Consider the following 22,382-nt stretch of genomic DNA (forward strand, 5'->3'; position numbering starts at 1 on the left):
CCCGCTCAGATCACCGCAGCAATTATGAGCACTATGAACACCACGCGCATTGTCCTGGAGTATATGCAGAGCCAGGACATGCCAAAGCAAAACCAGGACCAACCGAGGAGGTGATTGCAGCGCGGCGACGAGAGTGATGAGGAAATTGACATGGACATAGACCTCTCACAAAGTACAGGCCCCAGCAATGTGCAAATCATGGTATTACTGGGGCAGGTTCATGGCGTGGAACACCGATTCTGGGCCTGGGAAACAAGCACAGCCTGGTGGGACCGCATCGTGTTGCAGGTGTGGGACGATTCCTAGTGGCTGCGAAACTTTCGCATGCGTAAGGGCACTTTCATGGAACTTTGTGACTTGCTTTCCCCTGCCCTGAAGCGCCAGAATACCAGGATGAGAGCAGCCCTCACAGTTGAGAAGCGAGTGGCGATAGCCCTGTGGAAGCTTGCAATGCCAAACAGCTACCGGTCAGTCGGGAATCAATTTGGAGTGGGCAAATCTACCGTGGGAGCTGCTGTGATCCAAGTTGCCAGGGCAATCAAAGACCTGGTGATATCAAGGGTAGTGACTCTGGGAAACGTGCAGGTCATAGTGGATGGCTTTGCTGCAATGGGATTCCCAAACTGTGGTTGGGCGATAGACGGAATCCATATCCCTATCTTGGCATCGGAGCACCAAGCCACCGAGTACATAAACCGCAAGGGGTACTTTTCAATGCTGCTGCAAGCCCTGGTGGATCACAAGGGACATTTCACCAACATCAACGTGGGATGGCCGTGAAAGGTACATGATGCTCGCATCTTCAGGCACTCTGCTCTGTTTCGAAAGCTGGAGGAAGGGACTTTCTTCCCGGACCAGAAAATAACTGTTGGGGATGATGAAATGCCTATTGTTATCCTTGGGGACCCAGCCTACCCCTTAATGCCACAGCTCATGAAGCCATACACAGGCAACCTGGACAGTAGTCAGGACCTGTTCAACTATAGGCTGAGCAAGTGCCGAATGGTGGTAGAATGTGCATTTGGACGTTTAAAAGTGCACTGGAGCAGTTTACTGACTCGGATAGACCTCAGCAAAACCAATATCCCCATTGTTATTGCTGCTTGCTGTGCACTCCACAATATCTGTGAGAGAAAGGGGGAGACATTTACGGTGCGGTGGGAGGTTGAGGCAAATCGCCTGGCCGCTGATTACGCGCAGCCAGACGCCAGGGTGGTTAGAAGAGTATAGCAGGGCGCAGTGCGCATCAGAGAAGCTTTGAAAACCAGTTTTGTGACTGGCCAGGCTACGGTGTTAAACTTCTATTTGTTTCTCTTTGATGAACCCTCCGCCTCCGCCCCCGGTTCACTCTACTTCCCTGTAAACCAACCACCCCACCCTCCCCTCCCCCCTTCAAGCACCGCTTGCAGAGGCAATAAAGTCATTGTTACTTCTCATTCATGCATTCTTTATTAATTCATCACACAACTAGGGGGATAATTGCCAAGGTAGCCTGGGGTGGGTGGGGGAGGAGGGAAGGAAAAGGACACACTGCAATTTAAAACTTTAAAACTTTAACACTTATTGAAGGCCAGCCTTCCGATGCTCGGGCAATCATCTGGGGTGGAGTGACTGAGTGGCCGGAGGCCCCCCACCGTGTTCTTGGGTGTCTGGGTGAGGAGGCAATGGGACTTGGGGAGGACGGCTGTTGGTTACACAGGGGCTGTAGCGGCGGTCTCTGCTCCTGCTGCCTTTCCTGCAGCTCAACCATACGCTGGAGCATATCAATTTGATGCTGCAGCAGCCGGAGCATCGACTCTTGCCTTCTGTCTGCAAGCTGACGCCACCTATCATCTTCAGCCCGCCACTTACTCTGTTCAGCCCGTGATTCATCCCGCCACCTCTCCTCTCGTTCATATTGTGCTTTTTTGCACTCTGACATTGACTGCTTCCACGCATTCTGCTGTGCTCTTTCAGCGTGGGAGGACATCTGGAGCTCCGTGAACATATCATCCTGAGTCCGCCGTTTTCTCCTTCTAATCTTCGCTAGCCTCTGCGAAAGAGAAACATTTGCAGCTGGTGGAGGAGAAGGGAGAGGTGGTTAAAAAAGGCACATTTTAGAGAGCAATGGGTACACTCTTTCACATTAAATTTTGCTGTTCACATTACACAGCACATGTGCTTTCGTTACAAGGTCGCATTTTTCCTCTTATATTGAGGGCCTGACGGTTTGGTGTGAGAGATCACTCACGCAGTGCCAGGCAACAGAATTTGGCTTGCAGGCAGCCATGGTAAGCCACAGGCTTTTTTAACCTTCATAACATGTGGGAATGGTTTCAAACAGCAGCGCCCTCATTTCCCATACCAAGGACCCATTGGGTTGGCCATTTAAAATGGGTTTGCAATGTAAGAGGAGGGGCTGAGTGTCCGGGTTAACATGCAGCACAAACCCAACACACACACAATTCTCTGGGATGATCACTTCACCCCTCCCCCCCACCGCGTGGCTAACAGCGGGGAACATTTCTGTTCAGCCGAGCAGGAACGGGCACCTCTGAATGTCCCCTTAATAAAATCACCCCATTTCAACCAGGTGACCGTGAATGATATCACTCTCCTAAGGATAACAGAGAGAGATAAGGAATAGATGTTGTCTGCATGCCAGCAAACACCGGGACCATACCCTGCCATGCTTTGTTATGCAATGATTCCAGACTATGTGCTACTGACCTGGCATGGTAAAGTGTCCTACCATGGCGGATGGGATAAGGCAGCCTCCCCAGAAACCTTTTGCAAAGGCTTTGGGAGTACATGAAGGAGAGCTTTCTGTAGATGTCCCTGGAGGATTTCCGCTCCATCCCCATACACGTTAACAGACTTTTCCAGTAGCTGTACTGGCCGCGATTGCCAGGGCAAATTAATCATTAATCATTAAACACGCTTGCTTTTAAACCATGTGTAATATTTACAAAGGTACACACACCAGAGGTCCCTTGTGCGCCCTCAGGGTCTGGGAACACGCCTTGGTGAGTTCGGGGGTTACTGATTCCAGATCCAGGGTGATAAACATATCCTGGCTCTTGGGGAAACCGGTTTCTCCACTTCCTTGCTGTCAGCAATCTTCATTGTCTTCATCATCATCTTCCTCATACCCCGAACCCGCTTCCCTGTTGCATGTTTCTCCAGTGACAGAGTCAAAGCACGTGGCTGGGGTAATGGTGGCTGCACCCCCTAGCATTGCATGCAGTTCCGCGTAGAAGCAGCATGTTTGCGGCTCTGCCCCGGACCTTCCGTTTGCTTGCCTCTCTGGCTTTGTAGTAGGCTTACCTTAGCTCCTTAATTTTCACGCGGCACTGCTGTGCGTCCCTGTTATGGCCTCTGTCCTTCATGGCCTTTGAGACCTTTTCTAATATTTTGCCATTTCGTTTACTGCTACGGAGTTCAGCTAGCACAGATTCGTCTCCCCATATGGGGAGCAGATCCCGTACCTCCCGTTCTTTCCATGCTGGAGCTCTTTTGCGATTCTGGGACTCCATCATGGTTACCTGTGCTGATGAGCTCTGCGTGGTCACCTGTGCTGTCCACGCTGGGCAAACAGGAAATGAAATTCAAAAGTTTGCGGGGCTTTTCCTGTCTACCTGGTCAGTGCATCTGAGTTGAGAGTGCTGTCCAGAGCGGTCACAATGAAGCACTGTGGGATAGCTCCCGGAGGCCAATAACATCGAATTCCGTCCACACTGCCCCAAATCCGACCCGCAAAGGCCGATTTTAGCGCTAATCCGCTCGTTGGAGGTGGAGTAAAGAAACCGGTTTAAAGGGCCCTTTAAGTCGAAAAAAAGGGCTTCGTCGTGTGGATGTGTCCAGGCTTAATTCGATTTAAAGTTGCAAAGTCGACCTAAACTCGTAGTGTAGACCAGGCCTCAGTGTTACTGTGTTGGTTGAGAAAGGATGGGGTATGGAGAAAGAAGATTATGTGGCTCAGGATAAATTTGGGCTCAGCTGTTAATGGGTGCACAGAGGGAGAGGAGTCTCACACTCCCTCATAGCTGCCAAGTACTATTCATTCATCACACAACTAGGTGATCCCTTGAGAACATTGACTGTTTTTGTGTGGCAAAAGACACCCCAAAGCTGTCAGGGAGAAAGCATGGCCAGCATTCTGTTCTCCCTTTACAGCAGCCAGTGGAGTTGGCTGTGCATGCTGTGGGGAGCAGGCCACATGACCTGAAGAGGTGAGCTGTAACCAACTTGTTCTGCGTGGAGAGAGCTCTTGGAGATATTCTGCTTCTCTGCGGCAGTGCCTGTAACACAGGACTGAGCCCTTAGTGTGTATTGGGGAGGAAAGGGGACAGAAACAGAGAGAAATGTGAGCAGCAGAGAAACCATGAAAATAAAAGAAGTGGACAGTAAGAAAAGAAAGGGAAGTAGCATAACAGACCAGAACAAAGGACAGATCCAGGAAAGAAGGGACAGTGAGGTTGACAGTGTTTGTGTCACTCCATTAGAAAGCAGCATGCTAATACTTTTGCTACTTGAAAAAAAGCCCACACCAGTGGTTTGAAATGTTGTACAGTGGGTACTTTAATACTGTAGACTATCACATTCATTTGACCTCATTTTCTAGAAGAGTCCAAATTTTCTAAATAACTTCAGATGTTTGTATTCCTGCCTACCCAGTCTACTGGCTTAGTGAATTGTTCTGAGAGTTTAGGCAGAGAAAAAATGACCACTCATTCAAGACAAATTCCTGAGAGTTGGTGGCCCATATTACATTAGAGTTCATAGTAATCTGTTATACTCTCTTGCAGTACTTGTGGCACCTTAGAGACTAAGAAATTTATTTGAGCATAAGCTTTTGTGGGCTAAAACCCACTTCATCGGATGCATGCAGTGGAAAAGTATACGGCATGCATCCGATGAAGTGGGTTTTAGCCCACGCAGGCTTATGCTCAAATAAATTTCTTAGTCTCTAAGGTGCCACAAGTACTCCTCGTTCTTTTTGCTGATACAGACTAATACAGCTACCCCTCTGAAACCTATGCTGTCTTGGCAACTCTCCTTCTGACATTAGCCTCAGTCAGGTTCAGAATATACAGGTAAGTTACCCTCGTTAGTTTGGATTTCCAGTTTCAGTAATTTGCACTTACTGCACCAGCACAGGCAGCTGTGCTCAGTTCACCCCATGGGAGAGCAGGTGGTATTTTCCCTGCTGTGCTCCCTCAGAGGTTCTACCAGAGGCTTGTAGCCTCAAACTTTAGTGAAGGTTCTAGCACATCATTCATCCACATCCACTCCTCAGCTAGCAATACCCCTTTTGTGGCTGCATTGGTTCTTTGCAGGACCACAGTGGAGGGGAAGATGCCAATTGCTCTTTAGACTTTCTGCTCTCTAGAAACTAGAGAACCTTTCCCAAACATATTGTCTTTTGACCTATACAGACCTGATAACTCAGAACTCTCACTGATTTCAATGCAAGCTGTTGTAACATAAGATGAAAATTAATGAAAATTCCTGTACTGTGCAGAGGAGGGATTGGGGGAGTTCCCCACCCCATCTGGAAAATTCTTTGTGATCCCAAATTTTGAGTCCTACAGTCTTCTGGGCTCTATTTTTTTTCTAATGGGGATACTGGTATTTTGACTGCTGTGTGCATTTTATATTTCCAGTCTATGGTGAGCTGCAATATGTTTGTCATCAACAGTCAAAATACTGACCTGGAGAGGGATTTTTTTTTAAATAGGCATTGATACCCTAACAAAAATATAACCCCCCACAGCTGCCTCGCCTGCAGGGCTTTTCTAAATAGCAGAATGGATCAAAGGATGTTTTTATTTCCTTGTGCAGAGGAAAAATTCATCACTTTGTAAGTCAGAGCAAAAATGAATCAAATCAATACCAGGTTATATCAGGGAGCTTTTTAATAATAATACATTTCTTATGGCTAAACTCAGTTAGTATGACTCTCAGCAGTTGGTACTGTATATAGTTGAAAACTTTATTCCATCTGTAACAAACTTTAATTTGAACCAAGGTCAAGAATGCATTAAAAAAATAAAAAGCTCAGAGTGAGATCCACCTACACTCAAGATAGGGCTGGCTTGGCACGGGTTTGGATCCCAATCCCATATTCCTCTAATTTTGAGGTAGTATGTGTCCAGAGCCAGTTTCTTTATTGTAGTTACAGTGACAGCATAACCTGGCCGTAAATCGTTGCCCAGGGAGGGATTTCCCCAGAGTAAGCAAGATAATTGTATGGAGTAGAGCCTGAACTGGGACGGTTATGCCACATGACCTCTCTGCTGCCAGCATGGTAGGGAAAAGGGATCATGACTGGGGGAAATATATCGTAAGCTCTATTTTCAGTCCCTTCTGATTCTAGCAACCTAGCATAGGTTATAAAAGCCTTTAGGCTGCTCTAACACAGCACAAGAGTAACAGTCATGCACAGAATAGCACCAGGATCAGGAAGTCCAAAGGAGAGCTTCTAAACACCCTTCAAACAGCACACTGACTTGCAATCAGCATTATGGCCATAATTAAGAGACCTGGCCTCCAGCACCCTGCTTCAGGTCCATCTTACAGAGATGTGTCTGAGTTTCAGTGTTTGGGTTTACCTGAACTTTCCCCGAATCCAAGAGTTCTGATTCCAGTTCAGGCTGATTTCGGATTTAAACCAGTAATGGTAAAATATAAAAGCTGTAAGATAAAATTAATTTGCACAGCCCACATAAGTGTGAAATAACATATGAAATATGTAACAGTTATACAAATCAGAAATCACTAAGCCTCATGAGATTGTGCTATGTCTTTGGGAGGTGGATTGGAGCAATTCAGGCATAAAGACCTTGGATGTAATCCTGGCCCCACTGGAGTCAATGGCAAAACTCCCATTGATTTCAGTGGGGCTAATATTTCACCCTTTGTCTGTATGTGCTTGTATCACCTTCTTTGGTCATTTAAAATGTCTTGTTACATATGTACTTAGCATTATAATTTTGGTTACGGACATGTTAACAACAATGAACAATTAATAACTATATTAATTTCCTATTATATATGATAAATTATATATTACTAAGTTTTGTTAAAACATCGTATGTACTGTTGTGGGACTACAGTGTTCTTATCGCAAAAGCAATTAAAATTAATAAATTAATAGCTGCACTGCATAGGAATATATTCAGTTAGAAACCTTTGAAAATAACATTTACTAAGCTACAGTTCCTTCAGATCCTACGAGCAAGAAGAAACCCCTTATACAGAACTGTTTTCTGTTTTGCAATAAGAGATGGGCCAAAAATACCAGACCCAAACATCCGCAAACTCTGGCATGTTTGGAATCTGAGTCTAAATCTGTATTTTATGGCTTAGGCTCATCTCTACTTTGAACTGTTGTTTGAAAATAAATTTATTCTTCCTTGGGAAGTCAAGGAGACCATGTTGGAGACTTCTGCTGTTTCCATTTGCTTTGTGTATGTGCTGTACTGTGGCTGGATAGTTCATGCATACTCCCCTGTTTTTATAAACATATCCAAAATCACTTGCGTAGACCACTGCAATTTGAACACCTTTTTTGGTTGATGTATAAGAGAGAACCTCTGTTTCACCTTCTTATGGAATTTATTGGCTTCTCTCCTGATAAGTGTTACTGAGGATGTAATAATTTATTTTAACTGTGTTGACACAGACTTTCAAAGCTATTAGAAAGATTGTGTTATAAGCTAACAGTGTCATACTTTGTATCAAGAGATGCAAGTTTGTACTGAGATCACTAGATAACACTTCCTTTGAATAAAACTTGAAGTTCTGGCACGCGAACTGACCATTTGGAATACAACATAGTCTTTCAACAAGACAGTGCACGGGGTAGGGACATACCAAGGGGAAACATTGGCATCTAGACATTATAGTGATTGTCAGACACATTAAAAAGCTGTAAGGTGGTAGTGAGAAAGAGAAGAAAAAACCCTTTTGCTCCCTTGGTGCATGCACAAATTTTCTGATTGTCCCTAGTGCAGTTGACTGCAAAGAGAAGGATCTACTAAAACATTTTATACAAATGTAGCAGAAAATTAAGATATTCTCCTTTCTTTAGATGTTACATCTATATGGCAGCCACACATAGTTACATTTCTTTTTGTTTCAGAATTTCTCTAACATTTCACATGCTTACACTGAGGGTAGAGACACGGACAAGTATTACTACCGTATTAATGTATATAGCAGTGTCACTGAAGCTACATCTCCCTCCCCACCTCCTTGTTGTGTAAAGATGAAACAGTTCAGATACCCAAGGTTACTGCTGTGATGTTTGAGATCAAAGTGGCTGATGTCTTCACTTGTTTTTAGGTTGACTTTGAACAACTTCAGGACAACTTATGTCAGATGGAGAAAAGGTGCAAAGCATCATGGGATCATCTTAAGGCTATAGCAAAGCATGAAATGAAGCCAACGCTGAAGCAAAAAATGTCTGAGTTCCTTAAAGACTGTGCAGAAAGAATCATAATTCTGAAGATTGTTCACAGAAGAATAATTAACAGGTACAGCATTAGGGCACTGATGGGAACAACCTCAATTACTTATTTCAATGTGCTTCAAACCACGTTTCAAGACGTATGTTTACCAACATATCTGTTGAGAGTTCTTTATAACAGATGTTCATTTGTTCCCGATATTTCCTAACTTCAGCTGAATATTGTATTTCTGCTGAGAAAAACAACGACTGACAATTATTTTCTTACATATAACTACACGCTGTGGTAAAATCCTGAAATCCTACTCAGGCAATTTCCTTGTGTCTTTAATGATATATTTGCCATAGTAAAGATTGAGTAACAAGTTCTGTATCTGGAGCTAGTACTATATATATCTTGTACAATCTGCTAGTGCTCATTTATACACAAGTGCCACTGCTAGTATATTTCCAGATTCATAAACTCACACAGATGATTTAAATATGCCCAATAATGATGATAATACCTATCTCTTATGTAGTGCTTTTCATCCATAGATCTCAAATTGCTTTACAAAGGACAATGGTATCATTACCCCCATTTTGCAGATGGGGAAATAATATATAGTTGTACACAGAATTACCAAAGGGAGTTCAAACAGGCCCAAATGTGTGAATGTACAGATCTGGGATGTTAGTTCAGCCCATCTGTTTTCTCATTCATGAATTCTATTCCACCTTCTAAATAAGTAGTACCCCAAATATAGCTGAGTAGCAGTGAAAGCAGGAACTTACAAGTTTCCTACTGGGTTTATCACATATATTGTGTTGGATTTAAAAATAAGTAGAATAGTGTTTTCTTTACTTTAAATTACATAATATAACTATTAGTCTAAGCCTCTCCAAGATACTTTATTTATTCAATCACATCTTTCATTTCCATTGTAATGAGTGTTTTAATTAGCATGGACACAGTAGATAAAAATAGATTCACAAAGATCTATACATTCAGTAGTCCATTGTGAATAATGTGGTACAGAAGCAGCAGCAGCAAAGCTGCAAATAATACAAAAAGCTGTGAGTAATACTGAATCAACAGTAAAGTTGTGAACTCAAAACACCCCAGACTGAAAGTATTTGGATGTTACAACGTTTTATGGTTTTCTTTTTGAACTAGAAATGCCTCTCTTCCTGTGTTGCTAGCCTGTAAATCTTCATTCTTCTTGTCTAGACTTTCCCCAACTTCTTAACAGCCTCTTTGAAGTTGCTTAATACAAACAAATGGAATTAAAGCATAATTTTTTTTCGATATCTGAAATGAAATTGCTCATTCACATGCCAAATTGGTAAAATAAAATGAATGGAGTTTCATAAACATCTTATCTCTTATATCAGCATGGGGAAATGGGTTGGGATGAAGTTATCATAGACTAGCCATTTATTTGCATTATGTTTTTAATTATAAACCATGCCAGTGATGTTTAAGGAATCCATGAAAGTTCCACAGCATGTAAAAAAAAAAAAAAAAAAAGATGAGAGCTCAGAAGACAATAAATGGATCAATTAGAATCTTTTTTACTGGAAATGTAAAGTTTTTGAATGTTTTTTTTTTTCATTTTTAAAAGCTGTCATTAATTCATTTTGTTTTTAGGTTCCATGCATTTTTGTTATTTATGGGTCATCCTCCTTACGCAATCCGTGAAGTCAACATCAATAAGTTCTGCAAAATTATTAGTGAATTTGCTTTAGAGTATCGCACCACCAGGGAACGAGTTTTGCAGCAGAAGCAGAAACGCGCCAACCACAGGGAAAGAAACAAGACCAGGGGGAAAATGATCACAGATGTAAGTGGCAAAATCAAATCCACTGTGGCAAGTATTTGTGAAGCTTTCTTTTTAGTGAATGCCATACTGTAGATGTTATGCTTCATTCACTAACCTTCCTTTAAGGATTCCCTCCGCTATGAATAATGTATTCTGTATTCTTTGGTAAATCAATTTTATGTTTTTCTTTGTCATTGACTATAAAAGCTTCTGGATTCATAGCAGCTTCTGGATTTGGACAAAACAAGACTAAGAGTTCATAAAGAAAATCTTCCGTATGTTGCATGGACAAATTCATGCACAATGTCTGTTTTCAACAAAGAATAGAGTAGGAATTGAGGGCACCTTACTGAAGAATATGGCCAAGAATATAAATAACACAACCCTAAAGTTAGACTGCCAAATCATTCCATATATCAATTTACTGACCACATATTTAGGTGCTTATATACGGGTTTAGGTATGTAACATTAGGTTCCCATTTGGGAAAGTCCTGACTTGCAAACTTAAATATTATAGTGTTTTATATGTATAGTATCTATTTTTTATTAGATAAAAATATATTACATAAGAGTCAAGTACGGCCTCTTTCAGATTTTATTATAGATTACTAATTTAGATTCTCTTTAGCTGTTACCTGATAAATTTCGCTGACTGTGTTCAGGCTACTTTGGTAAAAATAAGATGAACTTTCTCTTCATCTTTAAAGATCCTCTGATTTTTTTTATCTTCTTTTAAACTGATGCAGTTTCACTCAGTCCAAATAAAGTTTTAAGAAGTGCCAGTACTTAATAAAAGTTTCCAGCTGTCTCAAAATCCAAATCTGGAGTTTCGATTAGACATGAGTGGTTCATCGCATATGAAGCTACCCATATCCTGCCTTTGGCATGAAAAACCCAAAGTTGATTACAATTTTATGGCCAACAGCTCAGACAAGTTAGGTAAAGAAACAAAATGCATCAGACCCATATTGGGATTGTATTTAAGTTGTTGACTCACAATCATTTGTAGATCTTTCCTGGCAATAACCTTTCAAATTTTGGAAATCTTCCTCATCTGGGAGAGAATTTTAGAGCCACATTATTATCTCAAAAGATTTTCCTTTTGGACTAGTCCCAGGTAGAGGAAGGGCTCTGATTCTTTGCAAAGGGTTTAAGGTAGACATGAAAAATTTCACGTCTAGTATTAGGGAACTGAAGCTTTATACTTGCATTGCACCCTAATTTCTCTGTAACATTCTTGAGGAGTTAAAATGTGACACTAACCAAAAGGATTGGCAAATTAAATATTTAATTTGCCAAGTAGCATCAGTGCTTTTCGCCAGTTCAGATAATGGCAAGCGGGGGAGGGAGGGTTCCTATTATGCCAGTATACCATGGAGCGTTTCTGTACCAGGATAAGTGGCAGCAACAGGACTGAAGGAGCTTCTTCGAGTTCTTTTGCATCAGGAAGTGAGAGAAGGGAAAAGTGGCCATTCATCTGCTCACCAGAAGAAATATCCAGGGAGATGGAGAGAGGAAGTGGGCCTGCATGCTGACCCTATCACAGTAGAACAGGATGTAGGTACAAGCCAGTGGTCAGTCACTAAAGATCTGAGCCAGGGAGGTGGGCCATTTCCTGAAGATGTGAAAACAGGAGAGAGTGATTGGGCCTTCCCCAGAAGGGCTTGTTATAGGACAGGGAAGAAGAATAATCAGACCAGGATAGTATTTGTATTTGGGAGAAATTGAGTATCATATGAGCAGTAGAATCCCAGCTACAAATATCCTCCATGTCTGAGTTGTAGGATATATGCTTAGCATTAATTCACAATTATATGCTGATCCTATGAGCTGAGAAAGCCTAACAGAGTGAAGAGCATTCTCTAAAATTCTCAATGTAGAACCTCTAAGAACATAAGAATGGCCATACTGGGTCACACCAAAGGTCCATCTAGCCCACTATCCTGTTATCCGACAGTGGCCAATGCCACGTGCTTCAGAGGGAATGAACAGAACAGGTAATCATCAAGTGATCCATCGCGTCGCCCATTCCCAGCTTCTGGCAAACAGAGGCTATGGATACCATCCCCGACACATCCTGGTTAATAGCCATTGATGGACCTATCCTCCATGAACTTATCTAGTTCTTTTTTGAACCTTGTTATAGTCTTGGCCTTCACAACATCCTCTGGCAAAGAGTTCCACAGGTTTACTGTGTGTTTGAAGAAATACTTTCTTTTGTTTGTTTTAAACCTGCTGCCTATTAATTTCATTTGGTGACCCTTAGTTCTTGTGTTATGAGAAGGAGTAAATAGACTTCCTTATTCACTTTCCCCACACCAGTCATGATTTTATAGACCTCTATGATACCCCCCCTTAGTCATCTCTTTTCCAAGATGAAATGTCCGTCTTATTAATCTCTACTCATATGGAAGCTGTTCCATACCTCAATCATTTTTGTTGCCCTTTTCTGAACCTTTTCCAATTCCAATATATCTTTTTTGAGATGGGATGACAAGATCTCCATGCAGTATTCAAGATGTTGGTGTATCATGGATTTATATAGAGACAATATGATATTTTCTGTCTTATTATCTATCCCTTTCTTAATGGTTCCCAACATTCTGTTCACCTTTTTGACTGCCGCTGCACATTGAGTGGATGTTTTCAGAGAACTATCCACCATGTCTCCAAGATCTCTTTCTTGAGTTGTAAAAGCAACAACCACCCATCCTAAGCAAATATTAATCCTGACACACAATGTTTGTCAAATTAATCACATTTTTGTTGTTAATTTTTAAATCCCTGTTAAATGAGTCTATAGGTTCCTACATTGGGAACAAATATTTAATAATAGGCTTGTAATGGGGCGGCAACTCACCCATGCGGCGCCTCCTGTCGGTCGTCCTGGGAATTAGCTCTTTGACCCAGGAGCACCCTCTGCAGACCGGTGTCTCGCCTTGCCTCTGGTCCCCGTGTCCCTCCCAGACCCCGATGCCCCTTCTGCCAGGGTTCTGCCCCCTGCAGTATCCTGTGGTCTCTCTGGGTCCTCCCCCAGGGAACCCCCAAACCCCTATCCCCACCTCGCCTCAGTCTTTGGCTACTGCCAGTCACCATCTAGCCCCCGCTCACTGGGGCGGATTGCAGTACAATTGCCACTCATCATTAGCCAAGAGGGTTTGGACCTGCTGCCTCTGCCTACCCTTGGGCTGCCCTGTTGCAACCCCAGTACCTTTCGGCCCTTAATAAGGCCTGCAGCCTGGGGGTTTTCCAGGCCGGAGCTCCCCAGCTCATCTGGCCTTTCCCTGGCCCAGCTCCCCTTAAGGTACTCTTTCTCAGCTCCCAGGCAGCCAGGCCCTTCTCCCTCAAGAGCTAGAGGGAGAGTCCTTCTCAGCTCCTGGCTTCACTGGCTTTTATAGGGCCAGCTGCAGTCTGATTGGGGCGTGGCGCTGCTGTGGCTGCTTCCCCAATCAGCAAGCCTTTAGCTCACAGCCCCAGCCCTCTCCCAGGGCTGGCTTCAAGTCCTTTCAGGGCAGGAGCGTGTGACCACCCTGCTACAGGGCTCTTCAATATAGCAGAGAAAGATTCAACACAATCCAATGGATGGAAGCTGAAGCTAGACAAATTCAATTGGGAAATAAGGCATAAATTAACAGTGAACTTAATTAACCATTGAAACAATTTACCAAGGGTCATGATGGATACTCCATCCCTGACCGTTTTTATCCATGATGACTCCAAGATGTCTTTCTTGAGTGGTAACAGCTAATTTAGACCCCATCATTTTATATGTGTAGTTGGGATTATGTTTTCCAATGTGCATTACTTTGCATTTATCAACATTGAATTTCATCTGTCCTTTTGTTGCCCAATCACCCAGTTTTGTGAGATCCCTTTGTAACTATTCGCTGTCTTCGTTGGACTTAACTATATTGAGTAGTTTTGTATCATCTGCAAATGTTGCCACCTCACTGTTAACCCCTCTTTCCAGATCATTTGTGAATATATTGAATGGTCCCAGTACAGACCCTGGGGACACCACTATTTACCTCTCTCCATTCTGAAAATTGACCATTTATTCCTACCCTTTGTTTCCTGTCTTTTAACCAGTTACTGATCCATGAGAGGACCTTCCCTCTTATCCCATGACAGCCTACTTTGCTTAAGAGTCTTTGATGAGGGACCTTATCAAATGCTTTCTAAAAATCTAAGTACTCTATATCCACTGGATCACCCTTGTCCACATGCTTGTTAACCCTCTCAAAGAATTCTAAGATAGGTGAGGTGTGATTTCCCTTTACAAAAAACATGTTGACTCTTCCGCAACAAATCATGTTAATCTATGTGTCTGATAATTCTGGTCTTTACTATAGTTTCAACCAGTTTGCCTGGTACTGAAGTTTGGCTTACTGCCTTGTAATTGGTGGGATTGCCTCTGGAGCCTTTTTTAAAAATCGGTGTCATATGAGTTATCCTCGAGTCATCTGGTAGAGAAACTGATTTGAATGATAGATTACATACCACAGTTAGTAGTTCTGCAATTTCACATTTGAATTCTTTCAGAACTCTTGGGTGAATGCCATCGGGTCCTGTTGACTTATTACTGTTTATTTTATCAGTTTGTTCTAAAACCTCCTCCAATGACACTTCAATCTGGGACAGTTCCTCAGATTTGTCACTTAAAAAGAATGTCTTAGGTTTGGCAATCTCCCTCACATCCTGAGCCATGAAGACTGATGCAAAGAATTCATTTAGTTTCTCCGCAGTGGCCTTATCGTCCTTGAGTGCTCCTTTAGCATCTCAATTGTCCAGTGGCCCCATCTGTTTAGCAGGCTTCCTGCTTCTGATGTACTTAACAAACAAAAAAATGCTATTACTTTTTGAGTCTTTGGCTAGCTGTTCTTCAAATTCTTTTTTTGGTCTGCCTAATTATATTTTTACACTTCATTTGCCAGAGTTTATGCTCCTTTCTATTTTAGGATTTAACTTCCACTTTTTAAATGATGCCTTTTTGCTTCTCATGGCTTCTTTTACTTTGTTGTTTAGCCTTAGTGGCACTTTTTTGATTCTCTTACTACGTTTTTTAATTTGGGGTATACATTTAAGTTGAACCTCTATTATGGTGTCTTTAAAAAGTTTCCACGCGGCTTGCAGGGATTTCGCTTTTGGGACTGTATCTTTTAATTTGTTTAACTAACTTCCTCATTTTTGTATAGTTCCTTTTTCTGAAATTAAATGCAATCATGGTTGGCTGCTGTGGTGTTTCCCCCCCACCTCACACCACAGAGATGTTAAATTTAATTATATTATGGTCACTATTACCAAGTGGTTCAACTATATTCACCTCTTGGACCAGATCCTGTGATCCACTTAGGACTCAATCAAGAATTGCCTATCCTCTTGTGAGTTTCAGGATGCACTGCTCCAAGAAGCAGTCATTTAAGTTGTCAAGAAACTTTATCTCTGCATCCTGTCCTGAGATGGCATGTACAGTCAATATGGGGATAGTTGAAATCCCCCATTATTATTGAGTTTTTTATTTTTATAGCCTCTCTAATCAACCTGAGCATTTCACAGTCACTATCACCTTCCTGGTCAGGTGGTTGGTACTATATCCCTACTACTATATTCTTATTATTCAAGCATGGAATTACTATTGATAGAGATTTTATGGTACAGTTGGGTTCATTTAAGATTTTTGCTTTATTTAACTCCACACTTTTTTTCACATATAGTGCCACTCCCCCACCAGCACAACCTTTTCTATCCTTCCGATATATTTTGTACCCTAGTATTACTGTGTCCCACTGATTATCCTCATTCCACCAAGTTTCTGTGATGCCTATTATATCAATATCCTCACTTAATACAAGGCACTCAAGTTCACCCATCTTATTATTTAGACTTCTGGCATTTGTATATAAGGACTTTAAAAAATTGTCACTTTTTAGGTATCTGCCAATACGTGATGTAATTGAATGGGACTCTTTTTCATTTGATTGTTATTCATCAGATCCTACCCATACTTTATCATCTTCCATCCTCTCCTCCTTTCTAGGACATAGAGAATCTTCTGTCCGAACCATGTGCTCCTCCGTACCTTTCAGTTTTTCCCCATTCCTTAGTTTAAAAACTGTTCTACGATTTTTTTAACTTTCAGTGCCAGCTATCTGGTTCCATTTTGGTTTAGGTGAAGCCCATCCTTCCTGCATAGGCTCCCCCTTTTCCAAAAGGTTCCCCAGTTCCTAATAAATCTAAACCCTCCTCTGTACACCATCATCTTATCCACCTACTGAGACCCTGCAGTTCTGCTTGTTTACCTGGCCCTGTGTGTGGAACTGGAAGCATTTCAGAGAATGCCACCATGGAGGTCCTGGAGTTCAATCTCCTACCTAGCAGCCTAAATTTGGCCTCCAGGACTTCTCTCCTACCTTTCCGTATGTCATTGGTACCTACATGTACCACAACCACCGGCTCCTCTCCAGCATGACACATACTCCTCTGTTTAAGGAGATTGCTTATGTGGGCATATTGGTGAATCAAGGACTTTCTGTAATCTACATGTATAGGAATTATCCATTTAAATGTGGTCAAGTAATGCTGCTTTTATTTTCCCCCACTCAGTTGTGGCACACGGTAAAATGTTTAGATAATCTAATCCCAACAAAACCCACCCCCCAAAAAATTCATGGAGTCACATGATATTATTGCTAACTTTAGTTTTTCTGATTAGTTTATATTTCTATGCATTGAAGGGAAAAGATATGGCTGCTGTGCATAGTAAATATACACCTAGTAATGGAATATTCATTTCAAATTTTGCAGATGATAAAAAGTTATTCAAAATAGTTAAGTCCAAAGCTGACTGTGAAGAGTTACAAAACTAGCTGACTGGGCAACAAAATGGCAGATGAAATTCAACATTGATAAGTGCACAGTAATGCACATTGGAAAAAATAATCCCAGCTACACATATATAATGATAGGTTCTAAATTAGCTGTTACCACTCAAGAAAGATGTCTTGGAGTCATCATGGATAAAAACGGTCAGGGATGGAGTATCCATCGTGACCCTTGGTAAATTGTTCCAATGGTTAATTACATTCACTGTTAATTTTTTGCCTTATTTCCCGTCTGAATTTGTCTAGCTTCAGTTTCCATCCATTGGATTGTGTTGAATCTTTTTCTGCTAGATTGAAGAGCCCATTATTAAATATTTGCTCCCAATGTAGGGACCTATAGAGTGTAGTCAAGTCAACCCTTATCTCCTTAACCTTCTCTAAATAGCTTGAGCTCTTTGAGTCTATTACTATAAGGCATGTTTTCTATTCCTTTAATCATTCTCGTGGATTTTCTTTGAACCCTCTCCAGTTTATCATATCCTTCTTGAATTGTGGTCATGAAGCCTGGACACTGTATTCCAGCAGCAGTAATACCAATGCCAAATATAGAGGTAAAATAACCACTCTTGTTCCACTCGAGATTCCACTGTTTATGCATCCCAGGATTGCAATAGTTATTTTGGCTACAGTGTCACACTGGGAGCTCGTGTTCAGCTGAATAACCACCGCAAACCCCAAATCTTCCCAGGATAGAGTCCCCCCATCTTATCACTATGGCTTACATGAATACCAAGAAAATGTAACCTTTCCGATTCTAGAAAGAAAATACATATCCCTTTATTTTTTAAACCCATTCAACCAAAATCAGTCTTGAAGGGCGGAGGGTCAATTCTGCTGACCTTTTTGGATGCAGAACTCCCATAGACTTCAGTGGAGTTATTCACATGGAAGGGGCTTTAGTTCTGAGAAACAGACTCCCAATTTTTGTATTACCCTTTCACTTATACAGACCTTTGCTCCTAACTTCTCTAGGTCACTCATAGTGAAATGAGTTTGGTATTGCTAATGTAATTCCCAATAGATGTTTCTTACATGGGAAAAGAATAAAAATGGAAGAATGTCGAATTGTCACAGTTACATGGGGAGATTGCCTGCAACACTGCACTGCAATCACTACACTGCCCCTGGATTGCAGCGTATGTAGACATACTCAAAGTGGCTTTAATCTAGCTAGCTCAGCTACCAGTAGCAGTGAAGCTGTGGCAGCACAGACTTGAACATGGACTAGCCGCCCATATATGTACCCAGAATCCCAGGTGGGCTTGTACAACCTGTGTGGAAGCCTGTGCTTCCATAGCTTCGCTTTGCTGCTATTAATACTCGTACTAGCTAGATTAATTCTATCTTGGGTATGTCAACACATGCTACAATCACCCTTCTTCCCATCCTTGAATGCAGTGTAGAAATAACCCTATGTCTGCCTTTAGCTAGTGATATCAGTTATGCACTTTCAGAAACAACACAATTCACTGAAAAATAAGCAGGAAAGATAGGAAAGAAATGCAGTTACACACATTGATTAGTAGATAATAAAAGAATCTGTCCCCCAGAATTATGCAGCTGTCTTTTGCACAGTACCTTAGTGTTTCTATTCCAAAACCTCTATTTAATAGAAATAATATTTAAATATGGCAAAATCCCCGCCGCACGAATCCTAGAGTGATTTTTTTTAAAAAAAAAGGGTCTCCTGAAATTGTGCTATGGCATGTGAACTTGATAGAAAAGTTGAATCCCTAGGATTTGAACTGGAGATCCTTTCAGCCTTAAAAGCCAGAGCTCATGCACAAAGAGCGCTAGGGGAGCTGCATCCTAGCTGCATTCTTACAGTACTGTTTGGTAATGTTACTTTTGTTAACATTTTCCTAATTCAAAAACATTTCTCAATATATTTAACCTTTAAAGAAAGAAGAAAGAAAAGAAGGAAAATTCCCATCTGGTTAATCTTCGATCTAGGAGATTTTAGTAATTCACTTGCTACTTTAACTCTTATCTTTAGTAACTGTAGGGCTGCATTCTGGCCCAGACTGTGCATCCACATAGGAACAGAGATTTGGTATGGGCATATAGGGATCATGGGTGCTGTACAAACTGCTTACTCTCTTCCACCCAGAGCAGGTGGGAGAGAAATGGACAGACTTTTGATTCTGTCCCTCTCAGTACACACTGGCTACTGGAACTGAGCAAGCATGGTGGGGTGAGAGGTAGTAGTCTGCTGCTGATATAAGCCATCAGCAAATCACTTCTCCCTGGAGCAAATCGGGGAGCAAGAAGGAAATTGTCTTCTGGAGCCTGGAATGCTCCTAATGTCACAATCTAATCTTTTTATAATAAATAACCTGCACAAAGCCTGGATTGCTTTCTTACTCTGGAAAATGCACTTAGCATTGTCCTCTGCCCCTTTCCCTTCCTTTGAATGCCTCTCACAGATTACTTTATGTTTTTGCTTCATTTTTCCCCTTCCTTTTATTTTTCTCATCATTTTGTGTATGGATTAATATACAGATATGCTCTTACTTCCCAAGATGCTTCTATGGTTTTCTGTTTTTTTTATTTATTCACAAGAACTCTGCATAGCCATGTTTCAGAGGAGTCAGTTTTCCATGGAATTGCAAAAAAAAAATCTATCATAATGCGAATAACAAAATGAACATACCTGCTGAGGTCCCACTGCAAAATGTCTGGCTGCATTTCAGTGCCACTATGCCCAAAGGAAAACAAACAGCTCACTCTGAACCAAACATACCCTTAAAAAGTAATGTTAATGTGCTTCTCAGCACTCTCATACAGCTAATCTTGTCATGTAGAGCGTGCTGAAAACTAGATGAGCGCCAAAACAAATGAGGCTTTCCTATTTAATGATGAATGGTTTTGGAACAAAATGTATCAATCCCAGACAAAAATCTTTACTGAACTGGAGATAAGATAAGAAAATATGTATTAATAACTTGCAGGGGGTGGGGAATTAATGGAACAGTGTATTTTTTAAAAACACACATCCAAAAACCTGGAAATCAGTGTTTGCATTTTACAAATATTAATAAAATAAATACATGCCCTCCTATGTTACCACTCTGAGAACACTTCAAATGATATAGGTGTGGAGAACTGGGGAATATCTGTATTATTTTTCATGAATGGGGAGTGGAGTGTTTGTGTGATCTGTTACTTGCAATGGAGCTAAATCAAAGAGGTGGTTAAAAGGACCAAACAGGAATGGCAAAACAATAACAGGGATAAGAGTCCTGGAGGGAACAATGGGGAAGCTGTTAACTGGGGAATGTGACTCCATCCAGGTTTAATCTTCCCAACACTAAGGCTAGGTCTACACTACCCGCCTGAATCGGCGGGTAGAAATCGATCTCTCGGGGATCGAATTATCGCGTCTCGTCGGGACGCGACAATCGATCCCCGAATCGACGCTCTTACTCCACCAGCGGAGGTGGGAGTAAGCGCCGTTGACAGGGAGCCGCAGAGGTCGATTTTGCCGCCGTCCTCACAGCGGGGTAAGTTGGCTCTGATAGGTCAAATTCAGCTACGCTATTCGCGTAGCTGAATTTGCGTATCTTAAATCGACTCCCCCCTGTAGTGAAGACCTGCCCTCAGTGTAGAATCAAAGGAGGACACTAAACCATTTGTGGACCCTGGGCCTAGAAAAAGGAGAGGGGTCAGGGGAGCTGAGAGAGGTTTCCCAGAGAGTGTCAGTGAGCACTGACAAGGATGCAAGGAGACACCCAGACTGACTGAGAATCAGGGTCTATAGCTAACAGGTTACAGCATGGTGCCGAAGAGAAAGGGGGCACCAAGGCTAAGTCATGTCTCCCAAGAGGCTTGAGGGGAACATCAAGTATAGGCTCCCAAAGGAAAACTCCTACAGGCACCAAGCCCATTGAGCCTGCTAGATATCCTTGTTGGCAACCGGAGGGGTGTAATCTGGAGACTCTGTCAGAGAGTGGTTGGACTGCATGGTTCCATCCCAAAGAGAAGTGGAGGCATGGGCCTGTCACTGGAAAGGGATCTCAGAAGGAGCAGTCTACCCAGGAGCCATGACTCATATGGACATATGAAAAATTTTCCTGAAATTTGGCAGGTTCAACACTTGATACACTGGTGATTGGGTCTAAACTCCACAAATTTAAGGAAATCTTAAAATTCATATACTGTGGTTGCAGACTTCATAAACTACATCCACCATGGTTTGTGTAGCCTAAATGCAGGAGTACGCTAGGTTTAAATGTCTGCAGCACACAATCTAGGTGGTGAGGGATTAATATGTTTCTATGATTTCTGGTGCCTAATGTCAGGCAGTTAGGGCCCCAGTCCATCAAAGCACTTCAAGTATGTGTTTTATTTGAACCTGTTTAAAGTTAAGCACTTGCTTGGGTGCTTTGTTAAGCTGGGGCCTAAATTAGGAAGTCTCAGGTAGCAGCTGGATAGGTCTTTTACGTTTATGTAAAGTGTAACTATTGTTGTTAGACTATCCTACTTATATAGCATCCAAGAATCTCAAAGTGCTTTATATATGTCCGTATTTTTAGTTTCACAATATCATTGCATGGTAACCAGGCATCATTGTAAATAAACCACAGATGGATTAAGAGACTTGCCCAAGTTCCAAAAGGAAATCTCTAGCAGAGCCAAGCATAAATTCCAGGTCTCCAAACTGTCAGTCCTATGCTTGAACCACAAGACCATCCTTCATCTCTTAAGAGTCACCGTGATGTTGGTGTTGCTGTTGTCTAAGGAAGAGTGAATTTAATCTAGTTTCTTTGGTCAAATAGGTGGTGAATGATATACACATTTGTATGTCCAATTTAATCCAGTTTGTATGTCCAGTGTAGCTGGGGCTACGCAGCTCAAGATCTCAATTTTGAAGTATGATGGCTAATATTTGTCTCATGTTTTTGGGCAGGGGTGTGGATGGGAATGCACAGGCAGAGTTAAGGTTGTTTGGGGAGGGCATTAACTCCACTTTTTTCATACTTTCCAACATTTAGAGGTTTCTTTCAAATGTAAACTTTGAATTTCCTGGCTTCCAGACATTTGTGTTTCTTAGAGATACAGAAGAGATCCAAGCTCTAAGCAAAAATATATACAGTGGTTCGGAAGCCACCCTCTTATGATAGCAAAAGGTAGAGAAAATAAGCCACCGAGAAACCAGTCACTAAGTAGGGAGAAGGAGTAGCCAGGCTTTCTTCCAGTGCCTCTCCCTATTATGAACATGGGAAAAGAGGAGAGAGTGCCAATG

The 22,382-nt window shown here is 41.9% G+C and overlaps 1 protein-coding gene and 1 long non-coding RNA gene across 25 annotated transcripts in view; one reads left to right on the forward strand and one right to left on the reverse strand.

Annotated features, from left to right (window-relative positions):
* The window catches only part of FHOD3 (formin homology 2 domain containing 3), a 655,971-nt gene that overhangs the window by 599,312 nt on the left and 34,277 nt on the right, over window positions 1–22,382 (forward strand). For 23 of the 24 annotated variants that reach the window (XR_010598462.1, XM_065583978.1, XM_065583975.1 and 20 more), the window contains 2 exons: window positions 8,329–8,519; window positions 10,083–10,275. The exons of the other annotated variant lie outside the window; for it this stretch is intronic. Coding sequence is in view for 22 of the 23 variants with exons in the window: in XM_065583978.1 (XP_065440050.1) it covers window positions 8,329–8,519; window positions 10,083–10,275 (384 nt within the window). In the remaining variant the exon portion in view is untranslated. The remainder of the gene's footprint in view (window positions 1–8,328; window positions 8,520–10,082; window positions 10,276–22,382) is intronic. 24 annotated transcript variants of the gene reach the window in all.
* On the reverse strand, window positions 8,559–20,012 carry LOC135981441 (uncharacterized). Its single transcript, XR_010598464.1, has 2 exons — window positions 19,791–20,012; window positions 8,559–9,698 (listed from the first exon to the last, which is right to left on the reverse strand). It is a non-coding gene; the product is annotated as an uncharacterized LOC135981441 (long non-coding RNA).

The sequence above is a fragment of the Chrysemys picta genome, chromosome 2, assembly GCF_011386835.1.
Source record: "Chrysemys picta bellii isolate R12L10 chromosome 2, ASM1138683v2, whole genome shotgun sequence".
Lineage (NCBI taxonomy): Eukaryota > Metazoa > Chordata > Testudines > Emydidae > Chrysemys > Chrysemys picta.